Here is a 27,794-nt window from a genome sequence, read left to right on the forward strand (position 1 = left end):
TCACATTTCTGTCCATTAATTGTTTTGTGGAGAGACCTGTTGGTTGAATGCCGAGATGGAAAAAAGCATTGTTAACACAGGCTGGCAGATATCATTGGAGGATTACCAAATGCCTTCGCTGTAGGCCCAACACAGTTTCATTGGGTGGTTTCTCTCCGTCCTTTCTTCTAGAGTTCCATCAGAGCTGGAAACGAGGGGAAACGTCCCTGCGCCCGCCACTTCCTGCATTAACAGTAACCATTCCTTGCTGAAATTATCATCTTCCCCTTTAGGTATCCCTCCGGCCAGCGGCACCGGCACGCTGCAGATCTACCTAATTGACATCAATGATAATGCTCCTGAGCTGCTGCCAAAGGAGGCACAGATCTGTGAAAAGCCCAACCTAAATGTCATCAACATCACAGCCGCCGATGCTGACATCGATCCAAACGTCGGACCCTTTGTCTTCGAGCTGCCAAGCGTGCCATCTGCCATCAGGAAGAACTGGACCATTACACGGCTAAATGGTAAACTGGGCAGGCAACACCGAGAGCATTTGGAACTTGGCTTACTAGCGAGCATCGCGGGGGGATCGGCCTGCGAACGTTCAAACTTCCCTTTGTTTCCGCCCCCCCTCCCATCCCGTCCCGTATACTTCAAAACCCACATTCCCGGTGGCGTTATGCGCCAGAGACATAATGAGAAATGGCATGGATTGGGCCTAGGGCTGGACCCTTCCTCATTTTCGTTGGTGCTTCCTAGCCCCTTAGGTTTTAATTCAGTTCATAATTACGCACTATTATCAGGAACAAAATGGAGGATAAATCATCTGTAATGGCCCGGGGGGAGAAAGCTATTATCAGTCTTCCTTATGTTCCATTTTTATTGTCACAAGCCACAATCGGGATCAATGATCATTCCTCCAGCTCTAATTGCATAAAAAGTCATCATCCTTCTCTTCTTTAATATAGAAGTAGAGTTTGTGGCTCTTCTCGGTCTTCTCCAAAACATCAGCAGCTCCTTCAGCTTTCCTCAAAGGGCTAGTTTCCAGACCTGCTGGCCATTATTATTGCCCTCCTCTGAAATCAGGGTCCATTCCGCACACACTGGAAAATGCACTCTCAACGTGCTTTTGCAGCTGAATTTTCCTGAACATTAAAAGTGCATTATCTAGTGCAGGGGGAGTCAACCTGTGGTCCTCCAGATGTTCATGGACTACAATTCCCATGAGCCCCTGCCAGCATTTGCTGGCAGGGGCCCATGGGAATTGTAGTCCATGAAAATCTGGAGGACCACAGGTTGACTACCCCTGATCTAGCGTGTGCTAGATAAATCTGCTTATTGCCTATAAATGCTCCGTTAAGGGTGCCCTCTCTGTTTTGCTCCTGACAGGTGACTACGCTCAACTCAGCTTACGAATCATGTATTTGGAAGCTGGCGTGTACGACGTCCCAATCATTGTGACGGATTCCGGAAACCCTCCTCTGTTTAACATGTCCATCATTAAAGTCAAGGTTTGCCCGTGTGATGAGAACGGAGACTGTACCACCATTGGCGCTGTAGCTGCGGCCGGACTGGGAACTGGAGCCATCATTGCCATCTTGATATGCATCATCATTTTGCTAAGTAAGTATGGTGGGTGGCAAGGGGTCCCAGCACGTGGTCCTCAAGCAGGTTGCTTCTGATGAACCAATCACAAACCCTTCCCAGTCATAAATCGACAGTCATTTGGCCACCAGTAGAAGTGGGAACTTTTTGATCTAAGCGTTTGTTTTCTTCTTGGTCAGGAATGTTGGGTGGTCCTTAGTTTGGGAACAGGCCAGGGAGTGGGATGGGAAGAGCTCACTCAGAAGTTAAGCAGGGTTGGCTGTGGTTCGTACATGGATGGGAGGCCACATAGGAAGATGAGAAAGGCCATGGCAAACTTCCGATGGATGGATGGATAGGAAGATGAGAAAGGCCATGGCAAACTTCCGATGGATGGATGGATGGATGGATGGATGGATGGATGGATGGATGGATGGATGGATGGATGGATGGATGGATGGATGGATGGATGGATGGATGGATGGATGGATGGATGGATGGATGGATGGATAGATAGATAGATAGATAGATAGATAGATAGATAGATAGATAGATAGATAGATAGATAGATAGATAGATAGATAGATAGATAGATAGATAGATAGATAGATAGATAGATAGATAGATAGATAGATAGATAGATAGATAGATAGATAGATAGATAGAATGGATTCAAATAAGTAAAACAGAATTTTACACAGAAAAAAGTGGGTATAAGCCAGTAAACAAGACTATTAAATTTATTGCTAAGCAAATTATGCTAAATGTAACATGGAGCATAGAACTATAACATGAATTTAAGGCTGGGGAGATCTTGAATCAAAGCACTTGACATTTCCAATTATCTAGCAAAGATATCTGTTCACCTTTGAAGTAGATCCAGCACCATCAGGACTTTCATTAACATATAAGTTACCTTCATAACACAGTAGGCAGAGGTAAGAATGAAAAACGGCATATCTAAAAATGTACGTTTCAAAAAAGCAACAACACCTTTACCTTGATATTTCCAATAACGTTAATGGGATGATGGTGCTAAGTCACACTTAATGTGTATCACAAATGTTCTTTATTGATCCATCACTTAAAATATTTAAAGGGAGCACGTAGCGTAAAAACTGGCAATTGTACACATATCCTCCAGCAGTGATTTTTTTAAATGTAGTCCAAGGACTACTTGGGGATTACGATTGACTTGCCCATAAATAATCTGAAGGCCTTTTTTTGCAAATTGCAACAAGAGAAGACGCTGACTTCAGAGAAGGCTTACTTGCTTGGGTTGGCAGACACCTGAGTGACATGGAATGTTCACAAACATTCCCACTTCTACTTGCTATCTGGTTATATCTCTTCCTTCCCCTTTTATCACAGTAGCTGTCCACCCTATGTTACCGTATGGTGCCTGTGACATGAGACACTGGGGTAACAAACAAAATCAGAACACCATGATGAACTGGCATGAGCTTTCATGTGCATGCATCATTTTTGTTCCATTATCTGAGGAAGCGCGCATGCACTCGAAAGCTCACGCCTTGAATAAATCATTGTTGGTCTTAAAGGTGCTATTGGACTCGATTTTTGTTTAGCTAGGATGTGTTTTGCACAGTTTACGAGGTGATGAAGCCCTTCAGGAATCCAAGGCAGAGAACAAATCCTGCTTAAAATAATATTGTAGCTTTATTTACAGAATGGTATCCCTGTGCAAGCACCGAGTCATGTCTGACCCTTGGGGTGACGCCCTCCAGCGTTTTCTTGGCAGACTCAATACGAGGTGGTTTGCCAGTGCCTTCCCCAGTCATTACCGTTTACCCCCCAGCAAGCAAGCTGGGTACTCATTTTACCGACCTCGGAAGGATGGAAGGCTGAGTCAACCTTGAGCCGGCTGCTGGGATCGAACTCCCAGCCTCACGGGCAGAGCTGTCAGACGGCTGCCTTACCACTCTGCGCCACAAGAGGCTCTAATTTACAGAATAGGACTAAGCAATTTTTACCTTTGAATCCCTTTCCTATCCATTAAAACCCAGAATGCCAAGAGTTTTATGGCTGTCTCCCTATATCAAGCCAGGTCTCAAGTTTCCCAGATCATTCTTATTGATCATTTTGATCCTGGGCATCCTGGATCAACCAACCTGGAGCAATCCTGGATCACGGCAACAAAAGGGGTTATTTTCAGCCTTTGGCCAAAGCTCACTTTTGCCTACATGACTTTTACCATGTTGCCCTCCTCTGGACACGCTCCAGTTTGTCTACATCCCTCTTCAATTGGGGTGCCCAAAACTGAACACAGGACTCCAAGTGAGGCCGAACCAGAGCAGAGTAAAGCGGTACCATCACCTCCCGTGATCTGGACACGATACTCTGTTTGATACAGCCCAAAATCCCATTTGCCCTTTTAGCCACTGAGTCACACTGCTGACTCATGTTCAATGTGTGGTCTACTAAGACTCCTAGATCCTTTTCGCACATGCTACTGCCAAGACAGGTCTCTCCCATCTTATATTGGTGTATTTGGTTTTTCCTACCGAAATGCAGAACTTTACATGTGTCCCTATTGAACTTCATTTTATTCAGTTTAGCCCACTTCTCAAGCCTATCAAGATCATCCTGTATTCTAATTCTGTGCTAGTGTCCCATGAGGAGCTCTGTTGTTATAGGGACTGATCCAGGGTTTCCGGCACCATGGGATGCAGTCCAGAAGGTCTGGTTTTCACTGGTAATAATCCAGGGTCTGGTAGCACTGGTTACATTTCAGGGGGATGGTACACAGGTGACACAGGGTTAGTTACACACAGCCAGACAATGGCAAAACACTTCGGTTCTGCCTTGACTTGAAAACAGGGCCACTGAACGTCTCTTGTGACTTGCCGGCACTTCCCACCACCTCCAAGGGACAACCCTGGAGTGCAATCAAAGCCAGCCCCACCCTCAGCAGCTAACCCTTGCTTCTTTCTTCCAGGAATCCTTGCCTAAGTCATATATGCCATCATTACATGCATTATTTCTGCCTTGAAGAGGATAGGCCAGGCTAGGCTGATCTCATCAGATCTCAGATCTCATCAGATCTCAGTCTTGGCTTGTATTTGGATGGGAGACCTCCAAAGTGCAATGCAGAGGAAGTCAACGTTAAACCACCTCTGAATGTCTCTTGTCTTGAAGGCCCTATGGCAGGAGTGGCCAAACTGTGGCTCTCTGGATGTCCATGGACCACAATTCCCATGAGCCTCTGCTAGCAGGGGCTCATGGGTATTGTAGTCCGTGGACATCTGGAGAGCCACAGTTTGGTCACCCCTGGGTCTCGTGGGAATTGTGGTCTCTGGACATCTGGAGAGGCGCAGTTTGGTCACCCCTGGGTCACCCCTGGCTAATTCTTTCTTCCCTCCTCCGGTAACGTGCAGGAATCCTTAGCTGCGTCCTGTCGCCAGCATGCCGTGCATTTCCCTGACGCCGTCAACGGCAGCAAGTCAGATGGAAGTGGACAGACAGAGTCCCAATATGAAAACCTTTCCAGACAGCTAAGTTATTGCCTCAGCATTATGGGCGAGGGGGGGCGAGAACAGATAAGAATAATTTAAACTAGAATTGAAGGCTGTTTTTTGGCAGCCTCCCCGTGTCAGTTATAATGCACAGTTCCCTGCTAGGATGACCACGTCTTGAAGGATAAAAATTTTTGTTTAAATCCCCGGGACAACCGCACAACGGTCTCCGATTACACACGCGAAACGAGGACTTGCATTTTGGGTTTTTTTGCTGCGCATTTGGAACATGCCCATGTTCATTTTTACAGCGTAGCGACAATAATGAGCTATAAGTACACATCTGCTTTCGAAGATTGTGGAACATAATAAAGCTTCTTAATGCCAATTTTTAGTATTTTACATAGTGAAAAAAAATCACATTGGAAGTAACGGGAGCAATAAAGCAGACGATTCTCTTCTCTTCCCCCCCCCCTTTTTCCCCCTGCTCTACCTATAAATCAAAGTCTACAGTATGATTTAAACACTCGCGAAAATTCTGTTGACTGAAATTAACTACTGCTGAAAGACATTTGATTTAGGCGAATCCTTTTTTTTTTTTCCCCATTTCCAAATCCATTATCCTGTTCTAAATTATGGGTTTTATTACAACCGCGTATTTTTTACATTCCTTGTCATTCTAATTGACTTTTTAACGTCCCACGGATACCCTAGGCTTATACCACTTTTGAAAGATGGAATTTGGGATGGGAAGACCTTTTCCACTTAGGCTGTCATCTTGATTTTTGGGGAAGTTTTGTTTTAAAAACAACAAAAAAACCCTTTATTCAAACAAAAGCTGGGGGTGGGCTAGGTCGAGGCATTTTGTCAGCATAAGCAAGGGACCCTCATCGCTTCCCCCTATGCCAGGGGTATTCAAACTGCAGCCCTCCAGATGTCCATGGACTACAATTCCCATGAGTCCCTGCCAGTCCCACAAAGTCCCACTTTGAGACTTCTTATGATAAAGTAAGGCAGGATATAAAAACCAGCGGCAGTTCTACTTCACTTTGAGTCTCGGATCATGGAGAAAAGTGGGATATAAATAACAAATAAGCATCATAGAAATAAGATAGGGGGGGAAGCCTCACCAGGGGAACTTGGGAGGAGGCAGTAGAGGACTGAAGGCCAGCATGGTGCTCTTCAAAATTCTTTGGGTTACCAGGTCAGGTTACCAGTCCCCCACTGGAAACGGGGGATCCCCCACCCCAATTCCACCCCCTGCCCCATCAATCAGCTTGCGTGCAGGTAGACTTATCAGGACCAGGAAGAAGACCCAGGCGACAATACTGGCAAACTTGTGACGTCACTTTCGATGATGCTGCAGTGACATTCTAGTATTTGGGCAAAAGCTCTATGGTAGAAGCCGTTTTTACCATAGGGCTTTGGCCCAAATATCAGGGCACCACTGCGATATCGTACTGTGATGATGTCATTTCCAGTACACCTTGGAAGTGACGTCATCACGTCACTAGTGGGATAGGCTGGGCCTCCCTCCCACTCCTGGTAATTCCCCCAGGGATCTGGCATGCCTATTGCCAGGAAATAGACACCTGCCTGGTAAGTTCCGAACTACCACCCCTCAGACCTCCAATGTAATCTTCCCCTATCCTCCAGGGATAGCCCCGGACCTTCCCTTCCCTCAGGGCTGATATTTCCCTTTCAACTCTATGATTCTGTGATTCCAGAATTCTGTGATTCCTTCAGCAAGGTATCTCACCAGCCGCCAAAGCTTCAGTTTTCCTGCAACCTTTAACACACTCGATGAAAGAAGAAGAAGAAGAGTTGGTTCTTATATGTCGCTTTTCCCTACCCGAAGGAGGCTCAAAGCGGCTTACAGTCGCCTTCACATTCCTCTCCCCACAACAGACACCCTGTGGGGTGGGTGAGGCTGAGAGAGCCCTGATATCACTGCTCGGTCAGAACAATTTTATCAGTGCCGTGGCGAGCCCAAGGTCACCCAGCTGGCTGCATGTGGGGGAGCGCAGAATCGAACCCGGCTCGCCAGATTAGAAGTCCGCACTCCTAACCACTACACCAAAAAGAGCAATATTGGGGGAGGGGGGAGAAGACAATAGATTTCAAGAGCACCACATGCAGAGTGGGAACTGGCCTAGCAGTCATAATAGAGCTTTCTGTTCATGCAAGCGCTTCCAAAAAAGAAGAACGGAGCCAGCTGTATATGCGATTGACTTGTCGAAAGCCTCTTTCTCAGGTAGCTGTAACGGTGTTCATGGGACAGTTCTTCTATGCGTGCAACCAAAAAGAAAAATGAGTTGTTGCTTTAAAAAAAACACACACACACACAAACATTATAGTATTGTTTTCACACACCAGGCAGTTTGTGTGTTGTAAGAGAGGGCCAGAGGCTTTGATAGGTGGCATAAATAGCTGAGCGGGTTTTTTTGTTTGTTTGTTTTGTTTTGTTGTCTTCCTCCGCCTCTCTTTCGGTCAGAGATAAGAGTTGCATTTGTGTTTCATTGGACTCCAGAAAAGACCCGGGGAAAAGCCTTAAAGCAATGCTGAGCCATCTGAAAACCATTTTGCTTTGCGAGCAAAAAACGGGAGAGAGGCCAGCCGACATACGGAGGATGTAATTAGCTGTCCGGTCCTCTTCTCTTCACACCAGTGCGTTTTTTCGTGGAGTAAAATTCTAATGTCACTCGGAAGGCGGAAGAAGAAGGAACTCCCCCCCCACCCCAAAAAACAGGCTTTCCCATCCAAACCACCTTCTAAGATAAATCTATGGGGCATAATGGTTAGAGCCCCCTTTTTCAACCTTTAGACCAGGGGTAGTCAAACTGCGGCCCTCCAGATGTCCATGGACTACAATTCCCACTAGCCCCTGCCAGCGAATGCTGGCAGGGGCTTGTGGGAATTGTAGCCCATGGACATCTGGAGGGCCGCAGTTTGACTACCCCTGCTTTAGACCATGGAGGAGACCCTGAAATATTTTTTCAGGCTTCGAGGAGGCCCTGAACTGGGCCGGAAGTGGGGTCAGGTGGCCATGCCGCCTTAGCGCACCCAAGGAGGACTGCGGGGGAAGGAGACTGGAAGCAACAGCAGGCAGGAGTAGGCATCCAAGCTCCGCCCCTTTCCCCAGGTGGTAACCACACAAGGCCGCCGCCAACAGGTCAGTGGAAGCTGCTGGCTCCCTGCTTTCACAGCAACACTGGGAATAGCTTGTGTCCGAGTTCATTGAAGCAGAGGCTAGGGGGAAGTCCAGGGAGCCCCTGGGGAGTTCAGACCCCACCTAAAGTCCTGTGTGCGGTTCTGGAGGACTAACTTCAAAAAGGATGTGGTCAAAATTGAGATGATGCAGAGGAGAATTATGAGGATCATCCGGGGCCTGGGGACCAAGCCCTACGAGGAAAGGCTGAGGGAATTGGGGATGTCCAGTCTGGAGAAGAGGAAGTGGAGAGGGGACATGATTGCTCTCTTGAAGTACCCGAAAGATTTTCACTTTGAGGAGGGCAGGGAAAGGTTCCTATTCACAGCAGAGGATAGAACCTGCAGTAATGTGTATAATCTATGCATAAAATGGTACTGGCTAGGCTTGTGCACCAGGGGCCCGATCCAGCTGACTCGGCTTTGGCACCCATTAAAGTCAATGGCACCAGTGACTTTATTGGGAAGTCCATGCGTTCCCGCCTTTCCCGGGGCCCAGGAGGTAGGGGAATTGATCTCTGTAGCTGGAGACAGGTTGTAATTCCCGATCTCCAGGCACTACCTGGAGGTCGGCAACCCTAATCAGGAGTCAAGATGCCCCTCGGCTCCCTAACGACTGAACACTTGGGATCAAAGTCAGGTTTGCATCTGCATGCTCTTTGAAGCAGCCCGAAGCCATTGGCCGCCCAAGAACAGCAAAGCGGAGAATCTCTTTCCCCTAAGCGGTTTCTGATGGGGAAAGAAAATGCAGGCTGCTTAATTTCACCCCGGCTCTTCTTTGGTCCAAACCAGCCTAAGTTCTCTATCTGGGCCAAAGCAGATCTCCATTTCCACAGCTTGCTTCCTCTCGCTCTACAAAACCCTCTCTGCAAAGGGTTCAAAAGCCACTCAGATCTGTTTTCCAAGCAAGGCAGCCGAAAAGACCATTCCCGAGCATTTGTTAATGTGATTTTTTTTTCTTTTTTGGAAAGGGGGGAAAGTGTGAGAGAAAGCCCATAAAAAGGAGAAGAATAAGTCCAAATTGGATTATGTGAACTAATGTTTTATCCAGCCTCTGTTGCATTCCTTCAGAGAGAATCGCACATCATTAAAATGAAATTAGCCCAGCTGCAGCATCTTGCGGATTTAAAAGGATTTATTCGGCCCTGTCTGGGAGGGGGGAGACCAAAGAAGGCATCGGCCCTGCGGCTGTTCTTCTTTCACATCTTGATGTCGGCGCTGGAATGCATTGGAGAGTCAGGCCAAATGTTTCCCAAAATCACTGGTTCTTTCCATAGCATGAAGACTCTCGCATCCTGAATGGACAGAGGGTGTAGTGTAGTGTAGTGTAGTGTAGTGTAGTGTAGTGTAGTGTAGTGTAGTGTAGTGTAGTGTAGTGTAGTGTAGTGTAGCTCGGAGATCTAAGGACTGCCTGGCAGCCAGGAAAGGGATGTTTGGAGATAGTTTGCCATGACTTGCCTCCATGTCATGGCCCTCGTGTTCCTTGGAGGAATTCCCACCCAAATCCTCGGAGGTTTCCCATCCAAACCTTAAGATGCTTTGGGCTGATCCTGTGTTGAGCAGGGGGTTGGACTAGATGGCCTGTATGGCCCCTTCCAACTCTATGATTCTATGATTCTATGATTCTATTAAATTCACAAGATGTCATAGTCCCATGGTCAGACCATACCTGGAGTACTGTGTGCAGTTCTGGAGGACTCACTTCAAGAAGGACGTAGATAAAATTGAAAGGGTACAGAGGAGAGCGACGAAGATGATCTGGGGCCAAGGGACCAAGCCCTATGAAGATAGGTTGAAGGACTTGGGAATGTTCAGCCTGGAGAAAAGGAGGTTGAGAGGGGACATGATAGCCCTCTTTAAGTATTTGAAAGGTTGTCTCTTGGAGGAGGGCAGGATGCTGTTTCTGCTGGCTGCAGAGGAGAGGACACGCAGTAATGGGTTTAAACTTGTACAACGATATAGGCTAGATATCAGGAAAAAGTTTTTCACAGTCAGAGTAGTTCAGCAGTGGAATAGGCTGCCTAAGGAGGTGGGGAGCTCCCCCTCACTGGCAGTCTTCAAGCAAAGGTTGGATACACACTTTTCTTGGATGCTTTAGGATGCTTAGGGCTGATCCTGCGTTGAGCAGGGGGTTGGACTAGATGGCCTGTATGGCCCCTTCCAACTCTATGATTCTATGATTCTCCAAAGTGGATTCACCCAGAAACCTACAAGCCATTGGTTGCACTGACCCAAACCACGTATGCTTCCCTCACAGCCATGGTATTGCTCTTTGTGGTCTGGATGAAGCGTCGGGAAAAAGAGCGGCACACGAAACAGCTCCTCATTGACCCCGAGGATGACGTACGGGACAACATCCTGAAGTACGATGAAGAAGGAGGGGGAGAAGAAGACCAGGTAAGGAACGTGTCCTCTCGGAGGGCCACACCAGCTTCTGACGAGCTGGAATAGCCCTCAGTAAGCACAAGTTTCATTCCTATCATCAATCTTCCACAAAAACACCTACACTACAACAATGAGGACACTTTTTCATTCTAGTAAGAACATTTCCTCGTGAATCAGAGAATAATGAGTTCAAAGGTCCAGTGTTTACATCCCGGGAAAGGTCCCATTAAGACTAGAAAGTATTGTCACAAGTAGAAGTAGGTGGTGAGACTGGACTATGGGTGGCTCACAGAGAGTAAAGGTAGGCAGCCCAACCCTTCCACATTTCCAAACCCAGATATCATTTCTCATATACATGCTCAGGAGGGCATGACGTTGACAGACTGGTCCGAAACATAATCTAACTGCGCCTGCAGTCTTTGAGACACTGGTAAACACCAAAACACACTGAGTTCTGCTTTGTTCTGGGAGTGTCGTACTACTGCTGAGTCCCAGTCTGCCTTCGCTTAGTACCTTCCCAAATCCATGACCAGGCCAAAATGGTCTCTGGGGAGGACTAGGATTTCTCCAGGATATATCGACCAAGTACTTTTGTGGTGTCTGCAACTCAAGCAGACCCTTCTTTTATCTCCTTGAGGGCAAGGAGGATTGGCCTGGTGGCCAACCTGTGGCTTTCCAGCTGTCCGTAGTAGGGAGTTGTGGTAATTGTAGCCCATGGAGAGCTGGAGAGCCACTCTTTGGCTTGGTGAGTATAGGGGAAACCACCGGTTATGGCAGGCAGAAGAACTAAGACAGGAAGTTCAGAGAAGATAGAGTTGCCAGATCTGGGTTGGTAAATTCCTATAGATTTGGGGGCAGAGTCTTGAGAGGGGAGGATTTAGGAAGGCAAGCATATTCTCCAGGGGAACTGATCTCTGTAATCTGGAGATGAGTTGTAAATCCAGGTGATCCCCAGTCCCTACCTGCAGGTTGGCAACCCTGTGTAGCTTCAAGTTGACAATATCTCTGCTTAGGTTTGGCACCACATGGTAAGGCAACCAGAACTTAGTTCAGAGTCCGGATTACAGCCATCTGCTCCTGCATTGAGCAGGGGGTTGGACTAGATGGTCTGTATGGCCCCTCCCAACTCTATGATTCTATGATTCTATCTGGAAAATGAAAGGGGCTCTTCTAATTCCAAATGGGGTTGTCGATCTCAACAGCCTATTGTTGGTCTTGAAGGTGGGGGGACAGGGCGGAGGGGCTGGGCCATGTTCCTTCTCACCCCCAACTCTCAGCTATCAAGTGCTCGAATATAGACTGAATAACTGATTACGAAGGGTCGCCCTCCGTCACCCTGGCTCCCGAGCACGCCTCGTTTTGCTCCTCCTCCGCCAACTAAAATGCTGTCATTTGGGGGAGGGGAGAAAACCACATCTTTGGGCATAAATTCTTGCACCCGTGGAAGAAACCCCCGTGGCTCCACTTCGATGTTTGTCAACATCATGTCGAAATTTCCGTCTGGAGCAGGGTGGTTCGTTTTACATCCCTTCATTTATTGCTTCCTGGAAATATTTGCTCCCCCCGTTCATCAGAGCCCGCCTCCATGGCGGGCTATTCCACCGGAGCTGCATCTAAATCAGGGGTAGTCAAACTGCGGCCCTCCAGATGTCCATGGACTACAACTCCCAGGAGCCGCTGCCAGCATTCGCCACAGTGGAAAGGCATTCGCTGGCAGGGGCTCCTGGGAATTGTAGTCCATGGACATCTGGAGGGCCGCAGTTTGACTACCCCTGATCTAAATGCCTGATGCTGCGGGGCCCGAACGACTCCGCTCCGGTTTCCATTGGACTCGAGCCAACCAGGTCATTGATATGCCCGCGTAGCGTAGAACCACTCAAAGATTTTCAGCGGAAAGCTGCTTGAGCCTCACCGCCTGCTTCTCCGTTTGTTACAGGATTATGATTTAAGCCAACTTCAGCAGCCAGAGAGCATGGAGCATGTTCTGAACAAGGCAAATGGAGTCAGACGAGTAGACGAGAGACCAATTGGTGCTGAGCCCCAATATCCTATAAGGCCTGTAATCCCCCATCCTGGGGACATTGGAGACTTTATTAATGAGGTAGGTTCCGGCAGGCTTTCCCTATTTTGCCTCTCCTGGTTTGTATAACCAGCAAGGGCCCTTCAGGCAGTTAACACAAAGAGAGTCTGTATGCGTATACACACAGGCATTGAGTGGGGGGGGGGGCCTGCTGCTTCTTACCTAGAACAAATTACGGCTTTCGTTTATCATCATTATATTGTGCTTATCGCCTGCCAAGAGCTCAGGTTGGTAACTGGATCCAAAGAACCACGAGACATGTAATGGAATCTGGGATTTCAGCGTGGTCCTAAGCAGTGTTACACCCTTGAAAGCCTATTGGTCTTCAATGGACTTCAAAGGTGGTAACTCTGCCCAGGACGGCCCTGCCTGTTTCTCAGAGAAATTGTGCTTCACGATGTATTGTAGACCTGTATTTTGGAAACAGAGAGGAATCTCAAAAGCTGTCTGGGAGCTGGCTTGGGATTCTCTGATGCCCAAAAGGAGAAGAAAAAAATCTAATAGACAGGCCCAAGTACTTTGAGATGCCTAACGTCCCTCTCTGTACCTTGCCCATTGATCCCTGGTGGCCTTTTGGGCAGGTAGTATCAAGTGCCCATTCAGATTGTGCTCAGTGCCAGAACAGCCCCTTCTCTGGACTGTCGCATACCTATTTATTTAAATCTATTTACCTTTTTATATGCTGTATTTCCAGCTCTTCACCCAAGGCAGCATTCAGTCACACCCTAATGCTGACACTCGAAAAACCCACTCAAAGGTAGTAAAGTATTTGAAAGGTTGTCACTTGGAGGAGGGCAGGATGCTGTTTCCGTTGGCTGCAGAGGAGAGGATGTGCAATAATGGGTTTAAACTTCAAGTACAACGATATAGGCTAGATATCAGGAAAAAAAAATTCACAGTCAGAGTAGTTCAGCAGTGGAATAGGCTGCCTAAGGAGGTGGTGAGCTCCCCCTCACTGGCAGACTTCAAGCAAAGGCTGGATACACACTTTTCTTGGATGCTTTAGGATGCTTAGGGCTGATCCTGCGTTGAGCAGGGGGTTGGACTAGATGGCCTGTATGGCCCCTTCCAACTCTATGGTTCTGTGATTCTAACAGCAAATTAAACCCATCAAAATAACAAACAAATCCATTTACCCTTGAAGTGGCAAACCAGTGGTGGAGGTGGCCAGGACAAACTTCGGGAAGGGTCTATGGTTGGGGTGTGAGTCAGTGTAAGCTTGCATGTGGTTTTGGTCAAGCCTCGACCACCTGAAAGGGTTGTTGCGAGAATGAAATGAGCTTCCTCTGCCTACAGCAAGCTCCTATATCTAGGGCAATGATATTCTTGGCATTTGAGGGGCCAGAGTTGGAGGGCCTCTGTAGTTCTGAACCTGGTGGTGGGCCTTCTGATAGCACGTGGGTTTCGGCCACTAGGTGACAATTGAAATGGATGGACCATTGATCTGATCCAATGTGGCTTCTCTTGTGTTCTTATGTCTGAGGCATTGATCCCTATATTTTTTGTGCTTGGAGGGCACAGTGGAAGGGCTTCTGGAGTCCTCATTCCACCTGTAGACCTCCTGATGACACCTGGGATTTAGTCACCTTTTAATACAGAACGTTGGACTGGAGGGGCCATTGGCCTGATCCTACATCATTTCTCTTATGTTCTTATGTCTTGGGCAGTGATGGTCTGCATTCTTGGTGCTTGGGGGGCCACAGTGGAAAGGCTTCTGAAGTTCTGGCCCCATTCGTGGACCTCCTGATAGCACCTGGGTTTTGGCCACTATGTGACACAGAGTGTTTGCCTGGATGAGCCATTGGCCTGCTCCAACATGCTTCTCTTTTGTCCTTGTCCTGGACAAGGACAAAGTAAAACTCTGATGAAATAATGATGCTTAGTCTGCTTACCAACTATTGCTAAAATAAGCCCATTCTTACATCCATTCCCTGTACAGGTTTTTGCAACAATAGTCACAGATCCTCCCAAATAGTAACCCTTATCTATGTGTTGCTTTTATAGCGGGCATGAAATATTATGTCAACAGCTGTGATGCCTCAATCCCTAGTGTCGCATTAAGCCCCTTAAGAGTTTGGCTGTAGTTTTTGTATAATATAAAAGCAGAGGGTGCACAAAAAGAGAACAGGACTAAATGGGCAGTTTCTAACAATTCCCCCTTTCTGTTATAGATCCCCTTTATGTCATTTGTCAGGGTTCCCTGTCACGCAGCAGCAGAATTTCATGACGATCAGGGGCATGCAGTGGAAGGCAGGAAAGTTCTATTTGCCATTGTAAAATTTAGTCTGGATCCAACCCAAGGGGGCCTTGTTATTGTTAAATATTATGAGCTGGTAGTAGTATAGTGGGTTAGAATGTTCAGTCAAGGCCCAACTAAGCTTTGTTTTAGCTCAGTAGCCTACCTCCTTTAAACATGACTAGGATGAGTGTATCACAGGAAGCTGCTGTTGTCCAAAGAGCTAGTCTCCTAATTAGTTGGGGGAATTAGCTTTAAGGAGACAGAGTGAGAGTGAGTAAGTGTAATTCTCCACCTATGTATTCAAAGATTCTTCCCTTAAGAGAACTCTCAACATAAACCAGGCAGATGTTCAACCAGAAGACATTCTGTTAATTAAATGAGAAAGAATAAAACAAAATGTACACAATAAACACACACATACACATGAACTAGCTAAGAGAAACATAGAAAGGAGAGGGGAAAAGCAATTTGAGGGAAGGGTAATAGGTACCATTTTTGAGAGTTATGTGGAAGCCACAAAATGGCCAGCATTTTGAGAGAGAAGAGAGTCCAGCTGAGGGGAGGGGGTGTAAGTGGAGGATTCATGGAACACACACACACTACTGGGAATCAGAGTATTATTGATCCAGGGCAAAACATGCCACGTAGCATGTATGATGTGTTTGGCAGAAAAACAATAACTTAATAGGCTTTCCAAAGTGGACAATGATGTGTGAGAGGTCATTGTCTCTGGTAAGGAAGGATAATAAGCTAGGTGGAAAAAAATTGTTGTTTAATTAAAGTAAATGAGTGCAGAGAAGTGAGGCTGGATATTGATGGAATTAGTCCAAGGGTGAGTCAATAGGTTCTTGGAAGACCCATTGTCCTAAATTATGTATTTCTCTGTGTCATGGAGGGAGCAATAGGCAATCAGCCACTCTTACACTTCTAAACTACATGCTCAGGCTTGTTTCTGACTGACATCCATCTTATCTCAATTTGGCCAAGGCAGTGACTTGAACGTATGATTTTTGAGAGGATGTTTTAAGAAGGGTGTTTATGGTTATCCTAGTTATAAACTGCCCCTTGTCGAGAGGAGGGGTCTGACTGCTAACACTGCCATATACTGAACAAGACCATTGGTCCATCAAAGTCAGTATTGCCTTCTCCTGTTCTCCAGGGTCTCAGGCTGAGGTCCTTCACATCATGTACCACCTAGTCATTTTTAACTGGAGATGTTGGGGATTGAACCTAGGACCTTCTGCATCCAAGCAGAGACTAACTTGGGATATGTCCCTGCCCCTCCTCTTGGATAGTAGAATGGAAGAGCTACAACAGGTCCCTCCAGGTCCAGATCAGGGTGCAGTCTCAGTGACTGGAGGGAACTTCAGAGGGTTCAAGTGAGCCTTATTTCCTGGAACATCTGCGCACAGTATTGGATTACCCCACCCAGCCTTCCCCCATCTGATCATTCAAGGTGTTCTAGCTCTGGATCTTATGCAGTTTAAAGGAAGGGAGGGGAGGCTGTATAGAAGCATTATGCTAACTGCACATGATCCAATGGAGCAGGAGAAGGAGAAGGAGAGTTGGTTTTTATATGCCGCTTTTCTCTACCCGAAGGAGGCTCAAAGCGGCTTACAGTCGCCTTCCCTTTCCTCTCCCCACAACAGACACCCTGTGAGGTGGGTGAGGCTGAGAGAGCACTGATATCACTGCTCGGTCAGAACACTTTTCTCAGTGCCGTGGCGAGCCCAAGGTCACCCATCTGGCTGCATGTGGGAGAGTGCAGAATCGAACCTGATATGCCAGGTTAGAAGTCTGCACTCCTAACCACTACACCAAACTGGCTCTCATCTTGAACTGGAAAGGCCATCTCCCAAGAGCTCAGTTGAAACCAGCCACCTATTTTCTGGTTTTTCTCTGCCTCCCTAGAGACTAGAAACACATTTTTAAGTGAAATCCCAAGGTTTCAGAGGCATGGATAATTTCCTTTTCTTTAGAGGCCATCGTTTGCATCTCCATGGCAAGCACAGCCGTGCAGATTTCTGTGCCTCCCTTCCTGTACTCCATCCATGCCAGAAAAGCACGAATTCCCCATGTAGTTCTCGAAGTTCTTGGCATTTAATATTTATCTTTAATTTGCCGACTTGATCCTTTTACTTTCGGAAAAAAGAGCCCGCATGTTTGCAAACCAATCGATGAGTTATTTCCTCCGAGGCGAGAATGCGATCCGTTTCATAAGTTGGATACATAAATGTGGAAGCAATTTAATTTTGTTATTGTGTCAATTTCCTGGCCTTGAGACTGGCTTTTTAATCATTAAAATCCACGCTCCCTGGTACATACAAGCATGTGCACTCCCTTTTACACATCTGTGGGGGGTTCTTGCCTGCTCCTTCACACTTTAAACCCCTTCCCCAATTTCAAGCTTCTGCTACTCGAAAAATGCTTGCAAATCTCACTTGTCCCGGTCCCCCCCCCATCAAGAAGATGGTGACACTGGCTTTGGTGGAGCTTATCATATGGCCACCTCCCTGGAGAAGAGCCTAATGCTGGGAGCGATTGAGGGCAAAAGAAGAAGGGGACGACAGAGAATGAGGTGGCTGGATGGAGTCACTGAAGCAGTCGTGCAAGCTTAAATGGACTCCGGGGAATGGAAGAGGACAGGAAGGCCTGGAGGATCATTGTCCATGGGGTCACGATGGGTCGGACACAACTTCGCACCTAACAACAACAACAACAATCATATTTCTTGGGACAAGGAGACAGGAAGGCTAGGAGGTATTTCTGGAATAATTCTCTCTTCCCTATTCACTCCACCAAGCCAGCAAGGGAAAAAAAACAAGCATCTGCTGATTTGTCATACGAGAATCTGTATGGTTGATTTTAATCTCATGCTCTGGTTTCAGTTTGGTGGCACACCAGCCCTATGCATGAAAGCGATGCATCCTGCTCTTTTAATGATGGGTCACGTGTGTGGTTTTTTTCACTTCCTGCCTTTGAGAAGGGGAGGTGGCCACACTAGATAATCCATGTGGCACAGTCTGATTATGGTTCTGCCCAATCCAGTTGGAAGGTACCTGTAGCCTTGAGACACCAGCATTCCCATGTCCTTTGGTGCCCAATTGAGCTCAGAAAAATGGAAGCTGGAGCCCCTCAACCCCGGTATCGTCAAATCGGACACCAAACCACTTGTGAATATTCGTTCTCTGGTGTGACTTGTGACTATTCGTGGGGCCGAGGGACCACTGAGGAATCTGCTGGCGTCCATGCATGAACACCCCACTGACAAAACATTAATGCAGGGGTAGTCAAACTGCGGCCCTCCAGATATCCATGGACTACAATTCCCATGAGTCCCTGCCAGCGTTCATAGAATCATAGAATCATAGAGTTGGAAGGGGCCATACAGGCCATCTAGTCCAACCCCCTGCTCAACGCAGAATCAGCCCTAAGCATCCTAAAGCGGTCTTCAAGCAAAGGCTGGATACACACTTTTCTTGGATGCTTTAGGATGCTTAGAGCTGATCCTGCGTTGAGCAGGGGGTTGGACTAGATGGCCTGTATGGATCCTTCCAACTCTATGATTCTATGATTCTATGAACGCTGGCAGGGACTCATGGGAATTGTAGTCCATGGATATCTGGAGGGCCGCAGTTTGACTACCCCTGCATTAATCCAATTATTAAACTAGCCCCATCTCGGTAATGCTTTTTTAGGAGGCAGTTTTTAATTATTTACTTTTAAATAAAATAAAATGATTTACTTTAAAATAAAATTAATGAAACTTTGTTTTTATGACCCGCCCTTCCCTTGAGGCTCAGGGCAGGTAACATGATCAAATACAGTCATAAGTATGAATTAAATTAACACTTTAAAAGTTTACAACTTTTTGCCGCTTTTCCCACACATCTGCCGATTCGTTTGGGGACTGAAGAGGGCTTTCATTCCCCGGCTGGGTGGATCTAATCTTTGATGGTTCAATGAGTGTTTTCACCACCTGCCCTAAGCATACTGAGAACAACGGGCTATAAAAATGATTCGTATGGAATCCCCAGGGAAGTGGCACATGTACATGTCACAGAGGAATGTTGCATGAAACCTGTCTTTCATCGTCTTCCCTTCCACCATTGCCTACATGGGCTAATGCGGGGGTCATCAACCCCCGGGCTGCGGCCCGGTATCGGGCCGCCGGCAGCCGTGCCTGCCTCCCCCCCACACTGCGAGAAGGAAGGGAAGAGGGAGGCACGGCTGCCGGCACGCCGGTGACGGAAACGTGCATGCTCACAGTTGCCACACGTGCGCATTTCGCCCCCTGGTGGCGAAAACCCGCATGTGTGGCAACTGCGCGCAAGTGCGTTAACGCCACCTGGTGTTGAAAACGCGCATGCGCAGCAACTGCTCTTGCGCGTGTGCACGGCACACGGGCCGTCAGCTCTCCCCTCACCCCCGGAGGCGGTCCCTGACCTCAGAAAGGTTGGCGACCGCTGGGCTAATGGAACCCTGTTGAGAGAGAAGCAGATGAAGAACAGACCCTGAAGCATTGAGCAGGGAGTCTGTAGAACAGTGGTTCTCACCCTGGGGGTCGGGCATCTCACTGGGTAACCTCGGAGCAGTTACCCTTTCTCAGCCTTATCTACACCAAAAAGGCAAAGACAGGACCGTATATACCATACTGAACTCCTTGGAATAACTGCAGGAGGGAAATGGATAGATCCTTTAAAGCAGTGTTCTTCAAGCTTTCCAGACCTGAAACCCCCCATCCTGCATGGAACCCACTGAACAAGTAAACATGTGATGGGAAGTGAGATACAAAGGGACTACTCAGCGGAAGAGGCTACAAAGAGAAATATACTGTGCAATGGGCAAAATTAGTAGATAGGCTTACAATTTTAAAAGATCTATTTATGGCTGAATACAGCAAAGTCTAGGTTTTACCAATGCGGGTTGCTTCAAACCCTGGGAGTTTCTTGACAGCCCTGGAATATTTTTTTTAATGGGTTAAATGTTTATTGGATGATCTGACCATATATGGTCTTGTTGACCTGCCCCTGCTCCCAAAATGGCCAATGATGGGGCTAGAGGGGGGTGGGATTTTATGCATGCTGTTCTATTTATGGCTGACCATTGATAAAGGCAGCCATGTCGAAATGCGTCTGGTCAATGGGGGCATTAGTATGAATGTACACATGAATTTTAATGAGGCTATAGTTTTAATTTTAATAAACATTAATATTCAATTTTACATTATGGTCTACCCTTTGGAGGCTTGAGCACATTTTTCTTATTTTGACCATTTGGGGGGGAGGTGCCCTTGATGTTTGGCGGGGTGTCCTTGATGATAGGCCATTACTGGCCCTCATGAGGGCAGTAAGGTGACGTAAACATTTTGTTAAATAAATAATTACACATCCACATAGCTGCAGGTTGCTCCACAAAGGAAAAACAAAAAGATGTGACTCTTCAGGATCTCACAATCTTGCAAGTAGGGCTTTGCAACTCCATAAACTTCCCAACTCTTGAGTTAGGGGTGTCATTTACCCTCTTCCAGTGGGAGGACCCTTGACAATCCCCTGTGGATCCCTGTTAATGTTAAATGAACAGCGAGAGAGAAATCGTGATGCAATTTCCAGCGTGAAAACAGGAAATTACGCCACCGCATTGCGGTGATGTTCTAGTAACCCAACAAATCTCAACGGCAGGGATCATGAATGCCATTATGAGAGCCAGCATGGTGTCGTGGTTAAGAGCAGTGGTTTCTAATCTGCCGAGCCGGGTGTGATTCCCCGCTTCTCCACATGCATCCAGCTGGACACGTCACAGCCCTGATAATGCTGTCCTGAAAGAAAAGTCCTGTCAGAGCTCTCCCAGCCTCACCTACCTTACAGGGTGTCTGCGGAAGAGCGAGAAAGGGTAAGCCACTTTGAGACTCCTTTGGGCAGTGAAAAGTGTGGTATAAAAACCAACTCTTCTTCTTCATTTCTGCCTCCAAATCCCCTGCCCACTCCAGACCCTGGTAAATCTCTCACCAGGTGCCAGGCAGTGTTAGACAGCTGTACTAGAAGAAGAAGAAGAAGAGTTGGTTCTTATATGCCGCTTTTCCCTACCCGAAGGAGGCTCAAAGCGGCTTACAGTCGCCTTCCCACTCCTCTCCCCACAACAAACACCCTGTGGGGTGGGTGAGGCTGAGAGAGCCCTGATATTACTGAAGAGGAAGAGTTGGTTCTTATATGCCACTTTTCTCTGCCCGAAGGAGGCTCAAAGCGGCTTACAGTCGCCTTCCCTTTCCTCTCCCCACAACAAACACCCTGTGGGGTGGGTGAGGCTGAGAGAGCACTGATATCACTGCCCGGTCAGAACAGTTTTATCACTGCCGTGGCGAGCCCAAGGTCACCCAGCTGGTTGCATGTGGGGGAGTGCAGAATCGAACCTGGCATGCCAGATCAGAAGTCCGCACTCCTAACCACTACACCAAACTGGCTCTCTACTACGGGATGAATGCCACTACTTTAGTGGGATGTTCTGCCAAATCAAGTGAATAACACTGGATACATTTGTAGTGCAGTATGCTAACTGTATTTAGCACCAAAGCGCCATCACTCCTGTGTGGTTAGGATGCCTTCTTCTCTAGCTGAGGTCTTTCTTCTTTTGACTTCCAGGGCTTGAGAGCGGCAGACAACGACCCGACGGCCCCGCCGTACGACTCCCTTCTCGTCTTCGACTACGAGGGAAGCGGCTCGACAGCGGGCTCCGTCAGCTCGCTCAACTCGTCGAGCTCTGGAGACCAAGATTATGACTACCTTAACGACTGGGGGCCAAGGTTCAAGAAGCTGGCGGACATGTACGGGGGAGGCGAGGAAGACTAAAATGACCTCATTCCATTGTTTCAGTACAAAAAAAGGAGGGGGAGAAAAAAAGGAAAGTTCGAGAGTTAGAAGAAGAGGAGGAGGGAGAAGGAAGACCAAGAAACCCAACAACGAAGAAGAAAAGGGCGAAGAAGCAAGAACTGTATAGAAGTGGCAGCTTTTTTAATTACTAGCCCCTGCTGACTGTATTCCTTTTAGTGGTGATTTAGGAACTTTTCTTTTTCTGTTTTTTCTTCTTCTTTTTTTTAAGAACATCGAGCTGTCTAGCATGAACACCCGTCTCTGCTGCGATTGTGGGTTTTTTTTAATTATTATTATTATTATTTTTCCTAATGTGTCAGCAGGGATATCGCTTGTTCTATCACTTTATGACTAAAGGGAGTGAAAGGCACTCTGTCTTAACTTGAATTTCTTAGAACAGAAGCACTGTTTTTAAAATATATATATAGATATATATTTGAAAGTGCCTTTTGGTACATGTATCAGATTCCCTCTATCTCAGGAGTGTTCAGAAAAGAAACAAAAAATTTATGTTTCGACCGTCTTGGGCACCACACTCTATGACCCTCAGCCAGTTCTAGCTGGGAAGGAATTAACACAAAAAAAAAAAAACCACAAAAAAAAATAAATAAAACAGGAATTGTGGATGGTTTCTTTCAGGGGTGGGGGTACTTTTTCTTAAATAAACCACAAAAGGTGGGGAACTTGTTTGAGGGTAGAACAGGGGCGGGGGGAACGAAGAGGTTTTGACTAAGAAAAAAGAATTGAAACTGCTGTCTTTTGGCCTAAGCAGATGACGAACTGAGTAAACCTGTTGTGTATATATACTTCATTGTTTCTCCGATGCAAACTATCGACCTGGGTTTCCTCCTGTGACCCGGTCACATGTGATGTAGCTGCCTAGAGTTATAGCATTGAGCCTTTGGTGAGTACGACAACAAAAATCTTTGTATCAGCCCTACAGTAAATGATGAGCAGACCCAAGGCCGCTTGTGTGTGAGAGTTTGTGTCGTTGTCTTTGGGGGTTGGTCGAAGCTCCTGCAACCTACCGAATCCCATCAACTCTGTTTAGGTTACACATTTCTCGTAGACCTTCCTCATCATGAATTGAATGTGGCATTCTGTTGGGATATGAGGAATACAAAGAGGGGGGGCGGATGAACGTATGATTCCAAAGAAGGAGGGTATGCTCTGATCTCTGGAGCTTCCAAGCAGTAGAATAATGCTGCAGGTCACATACTCTGGCCCAACCCTGTCGGATGTCTTTACTTTTAGTTTCATGGTCTTAAGTTGCCCTCTGGACAGTCCACAGACTATATGGTTTATTGCATGTGTTGATGTGGCCAGATGCTCGGCCACTTTTACCGCTCCTTCCTATCGTAATTCGTGGAAAGTAGATGGGGGCTGAACCCAAGAAAAAGGGCAATGGATGGACCTTTCAGTTTTCCAAAAGACGGTTGAGATATGGCTGTTCAGAAATAATTACATAAACGGTAAGAGGAAGCCTGCTACAGATCAGCTCCTAGTGCAGAAGTGGCCAATCTGTGATTCTCCAGGCGTTCATGGTCTACTAGCACGGGCTCATGGTGACTGCAGTCCATGGACATCTGGAATGCCAGTTTGGCCAGCCCTGTTGTAGTGCCATAGCTACAAGACCAACTTTGGAAGGAGCCCTCAGATTTGCATGCTTATTGACAACTAAACCAGATACAAGTAAAATATATCAGCTTGCCAGGGTTGTATCCTTTGATCTCTAGAGTTTTTGTTGTTGTTTTTCAAGAGGAGACTATTGAAGTCTGGAGCGACTTCGGACAGCTGAAGCACCAGCTCCAGTGGTCTTTTCTAGAATGTTGTGGTGATAGTAAGGAAAAATAAATGCACTTAACTTTGAAAAGCACATGCAGATGGATAAACATAACTTGTAAATGCTAGAGGAGAGTTGGGTTGCAGAGTCTTTCAGAGACTTTCATAGTACTTTGAAGGGTGTAACTCTGCTGTGGATTAGGGGAGTACATTCAGCTAATTTGAGCTGGAAAAAATATCCAGAAAACACCTTAGCAGTATTTTCCAGGTATTAATAGCTATTTTTTTTAATTTCATTTTTGGGCTATATATGGGCTATCTAAAATGGCTGAGCTTGAAAAATCCTGAAAATATTTGAATTTTTTTCAGGACTACAGCTGAAGTGCATTCCCTTTAAATGCCTTCTGAGTGAACTCTCAGCTTGGAAAGGGCATTTAAAGGTACTGTAAGCCCTTTAAATGCCTTTGGAGTTTACTTGCATCACTGCCACACCTTGCAAAAAGCATTTTAATTTTGAAGGGACTGAATTCCTTTTAAAGTCTAAATACCCTTTTTTCCTCCATTGGAACCCATGATGGGGGCACCTTCTTTGGGGGCCCATAGAATTGGACCCCCTTGTCAAACCTTTCTTCAAACTTGGAGGAGGTGTTGAGGGGCACAAGCAGCTGTGCTCCACAAAAAACAGCCCCCTCCCTTCCCTGGTTACCCTCGGATAGATTCTCCATTATGGCCTCTGGGGACCATTGACTATAAAGGTTGCCAAAGACTATAATGGAGCTGAAAAAAAATCAGCATTTCCAAATATTTATTTAATCTGGCTACTATACCAGTATTGGGATTCAGGAATATTGGGAAATACCAATATTTTCCCGGTTCAAAATACCCAAATGCAAAAAATGCCATTTTGTTGTGTGTGTGTGTGTGTTTTGCACAACCCTGGTTGGTCTAGTTTATCATGTACAATGAATATGTTCCTTTATTGTCAAAAGATACTCATGGTTCATGAGTCAGGTGCACTTCAGACTAGACCTGATTTTGAGGTGGCCCAAAAAATGTGTCAGAGAGATTTCCCCATGTGGTTAGCATTTGTTGTGAATACAGCTTACATGCTATATCCTTAGGATTGCTAAACTCCAGGTGGTGGCTAGAGGTCACTCAGGATTACAACTCAAGGTGACAGAAATGAGTTCGCCAGGAGAAAATGGCCACTTCGGAAGATGAATGCTATGGCATTAGTCCCCATTGAAACCTTGCCCTTCTCAGGCTCCAACCTACTGCTGTCGACCCTATATCCCATCCTATTACTATGTTATTTTGGGGACTACGACATTGGATACTGAAATTCCCCAGCACTTTGAAAACATAAGAACTTGCCATGTGACCAACAGCTTATCAAAAGATTGATCATATTAGAAAAACTTGGTACAAAAGGCACCACGTTTAAAAAAAAAAATGGGCAAAAGGTTTAGGATGAAATATAAATCTCTTGGCAGCCATGTTTCTTGCCCGTAGCCAGGATGGAAACTGGGGGAAAGAAGGAGTCAACAGAGCTGCGTCCCTTTAAAAAAGTAAGGAACATTCAAACAGAGACATTTCTTATTGGTCTTCAGAACTGTCAGTCAGATGAGAGGGAGGAAGCCCACAACCGAACTAGGAAGGAATGTCTAATATCACAGCTACCTGAACACATAGATTAGCCCCAGCCAATCAGAGTGAACAATACTTTGTGGTCTGACTTACTGTAAATCAATTTCACAGGCTATCCACTAGGTGCCATCAGAGAAGAATCTGCTTTGCCTTACTTTTACCTGTTTAGAAAGACCCAGTTTATACTTCAAGAACTCGTAGCATTGAGTAGCTCAGTACAGGCATCCCATAAGAGGAGTCAAAGAGGCGAGTTTTTCCTCAGCAACAGCCCACACCTCTCTAGGAAAGAGCTACCACAAACTTGTTTGTTGAGCCAAAGGTATGGGTCACTTTGGTACACTTTCGTATTCTCCAGAGAATGATCTGGGAGCCAGAACAAGTGCATTCTTGCCACACAAACTAGACTGCTCACATATCGCCAAGCTCTACATTAGCTTTAGCCCCAGGCGGACGGAAGAGCTTTGCAGTTATAGCACACTGGCTGGAATGTTATGCACCAAACTGAAAAAGAGGGAGGAAATATTGAAAGGTGGCAGAGTTCCGTCTCTTGAGAAAACCAGTTTTCTTCTGAATACAACGTTGGGCACCATTTTTTTTTCACATTTTTGAGTAATATTTGGCAAGACCACTAAGGGCTAGCGAAAAATGTTGCTCCAGGGGCTCATAAGCAGTTAACTATTCCTGATCCACAGTAAGCCTGGATACATGGTACAATGAATGTTCATGCACCCTGCATGGCCATGCGTATAGAAGACTCCAGGCGCATTTGCTTAAAAACAAGCCCAACTACCTGGATAAAGGTAGAATTTAAATTGTGCATTCAGCCAAATGTTCCTTGAATGTCACATAAGAATTACTCGACAGGCGTACAAATACCCTGTGTGCATTGTATGGATGTTCATTGGAATATGTATATGGGGCTATAGTTAGCCACTCTTGAATGTCAATAGCCAAATAGCAGCTAGTCCAAGTTGGCCAACCCATTTGCTTCCTGACTGGACTGCCCATGCCCAATGGGTACAGAAAGACCGCCAAGGGTATAAATGGGTACTTTGTGATTTGTGTGTTTAAATGCTGACAAACCAGGGTTATTTGCTGCATCCCAATAGAACCTCACAACGATCAAGGGTAGCATTCTACCTAGTTCGTACATAGGGTCATTCCGAAAAACAAAAAGTAACATCTGGATTCTGTATGTTTGGTTGGTTTTTTCTGAAACTTTTTTTCCATTTAATGATTTGGACTAGTGAGGTTTATGTCTACTATTTGTACAATTATTTAGATTGCATGGATGTGTAATGTAAAAACCACATTTAATGGATTATGAGCCACTTAATTGTGCTATGAAATCTTGGATTATCTATGATTTTTAAAAAAATCAGCAGGTTTAAGAGAAGGGGAAGTAGGTGGGCTTAGATATTATTTCCTTTAAATCCAAGAATGTGCACAGATTTAGGGATGTGATTATCCACAAAGGGAGGAGAGGTGGATTATGATCTTTCTCTCTTTTTTTCCAGAATACAAATTGATTCTCCTTTTGGAAAATGAAAGGGGGTGGGTCGGGGAATCGAGCGTGAGAATATGTACAATGTTTCCAAGACCATATTCAGAATGCAAGCTCCTTTGTCTATAGACTTTGAAAATGCTCCTCGCGCATTTTATATTTCATTGTATCATATTTTCTATAAAATGCAATTTCTGTAAATTAACGATCATTTGAAATGTGTCGTGTCTAATAATGGAATGTGGTAAAAAAAAACGTATTCTGGAGGGAACGCTCTGCCTATTTGTTATGATTTTGCTTACAGAGAGCGGTTTCAGGTTCGGTCTGGGGCGGCCACGATCCAGGCCACAACGTCAGGGACCCCCTCCCCAGAAGTCACACGTTTGTTGCAGAACTTTTAAACTTCTCCAAAGGTGGTTATATGTGCTACGTTGCAGGGAAATCTATGCACCATCCCACACACAATGGATAATGCACTTTCAATACACTTTAGAACAGTGGTTCTCAACATGGGGATGGTATTAAAGGGTCACGGCTTTAGGAAGGTTGAGAACCACTACTTTAGAAGCTGCAAAAGCACATTGAAAGCGCATTAAGGACGTAGATAAAATTGAAAGGGTACAGAGGAGAGCGACGAAGATGATCTGGGGCCAAGGGACCAAGCCCTATGAAGATAGGTTGAGGGACTTGGGAATGTTCAGCCTGGAGAAAAGGAGGTTGAGAGGGGACATGATAGCCCTCTTTAAGTATTTGAAAGGTTGTCACTTGGAGGAGGGCAGGATGCTGTTTCTGTTGTCTGCAGAGGAGAGGACACGCAGTAATGGGTTTAAACTACAAGTACAATGATATAGGCTAGATATCAGGAAAAACATTTTCACAGTCAGAGTAGTCCAGCAGTGGAATAGGCTGCCTAAGGAGGTGGTGAGCTCCCCCTCACTGGCAGTCTTCAAGCAAAGGTTGGATACACACTTTTCTTGGATGCTTTAGGATGCTTAGGGCTGGTCCTGCGTAGAGCAGGGGGTTGGACTAGATGGCCTGTAAGGCC

At 46.2% G+C, this 27,794-nt stretch overlaps 1 protein-coding gene across 5 annotated transcripts in view; it reads left to right on the forward strand.

Annotated features, from left to right (window-relative positions):
- Positions 1-26,954, forward strand: part of CDH4 (cadherin 4) — a 911,643-nt gene extending 884,689 nt beyond the window's left edge. For all 5 annotated transcript variants that reach the window (XM_077335763.1, XM_077335764.1, XM_077335765.1 and 2 more), the window contains 5 exons: positions 273-506; positions 1,372-1,605; positions 10,504-10,643; positions 12,568-12,732; positions 21,589-26,954. In XM_077335763.1, the coding sequence (XP_077191878.1) occupies positions 273-506; positions 1,372-1,605; positions 10,504-10,643; positions 12,568-12,732; positions 21,589-21,795 (980 nt within the window). In that variant the 3' untranslated portion in view covers positions 21,796-26,954. The remainder of the gene's footprint in view (positions 1-272; positions 507-1,371; positions 1,606-10,503; positions 10,644-12,567; positions 12,733-21,588) is intronic.
- Positions 26,955-27,794: the final 840 nt, after the last annotated feature.

The sequence above is a fragment of the Paroedura picta genome, chromosome 4, assembly GCF_049243985.1.
Source record: "Paroedura picta isolate Pp20150507F chromosome 4, Ppicta_v3.0, whole genome shotgun sequence".
NCBI classification, from domain to species: Eukaryota; Metazoa; Chordata; class Lepidosauria; order Squamata; family Gekkonidae; genus Paroedura; species Paroedura picta.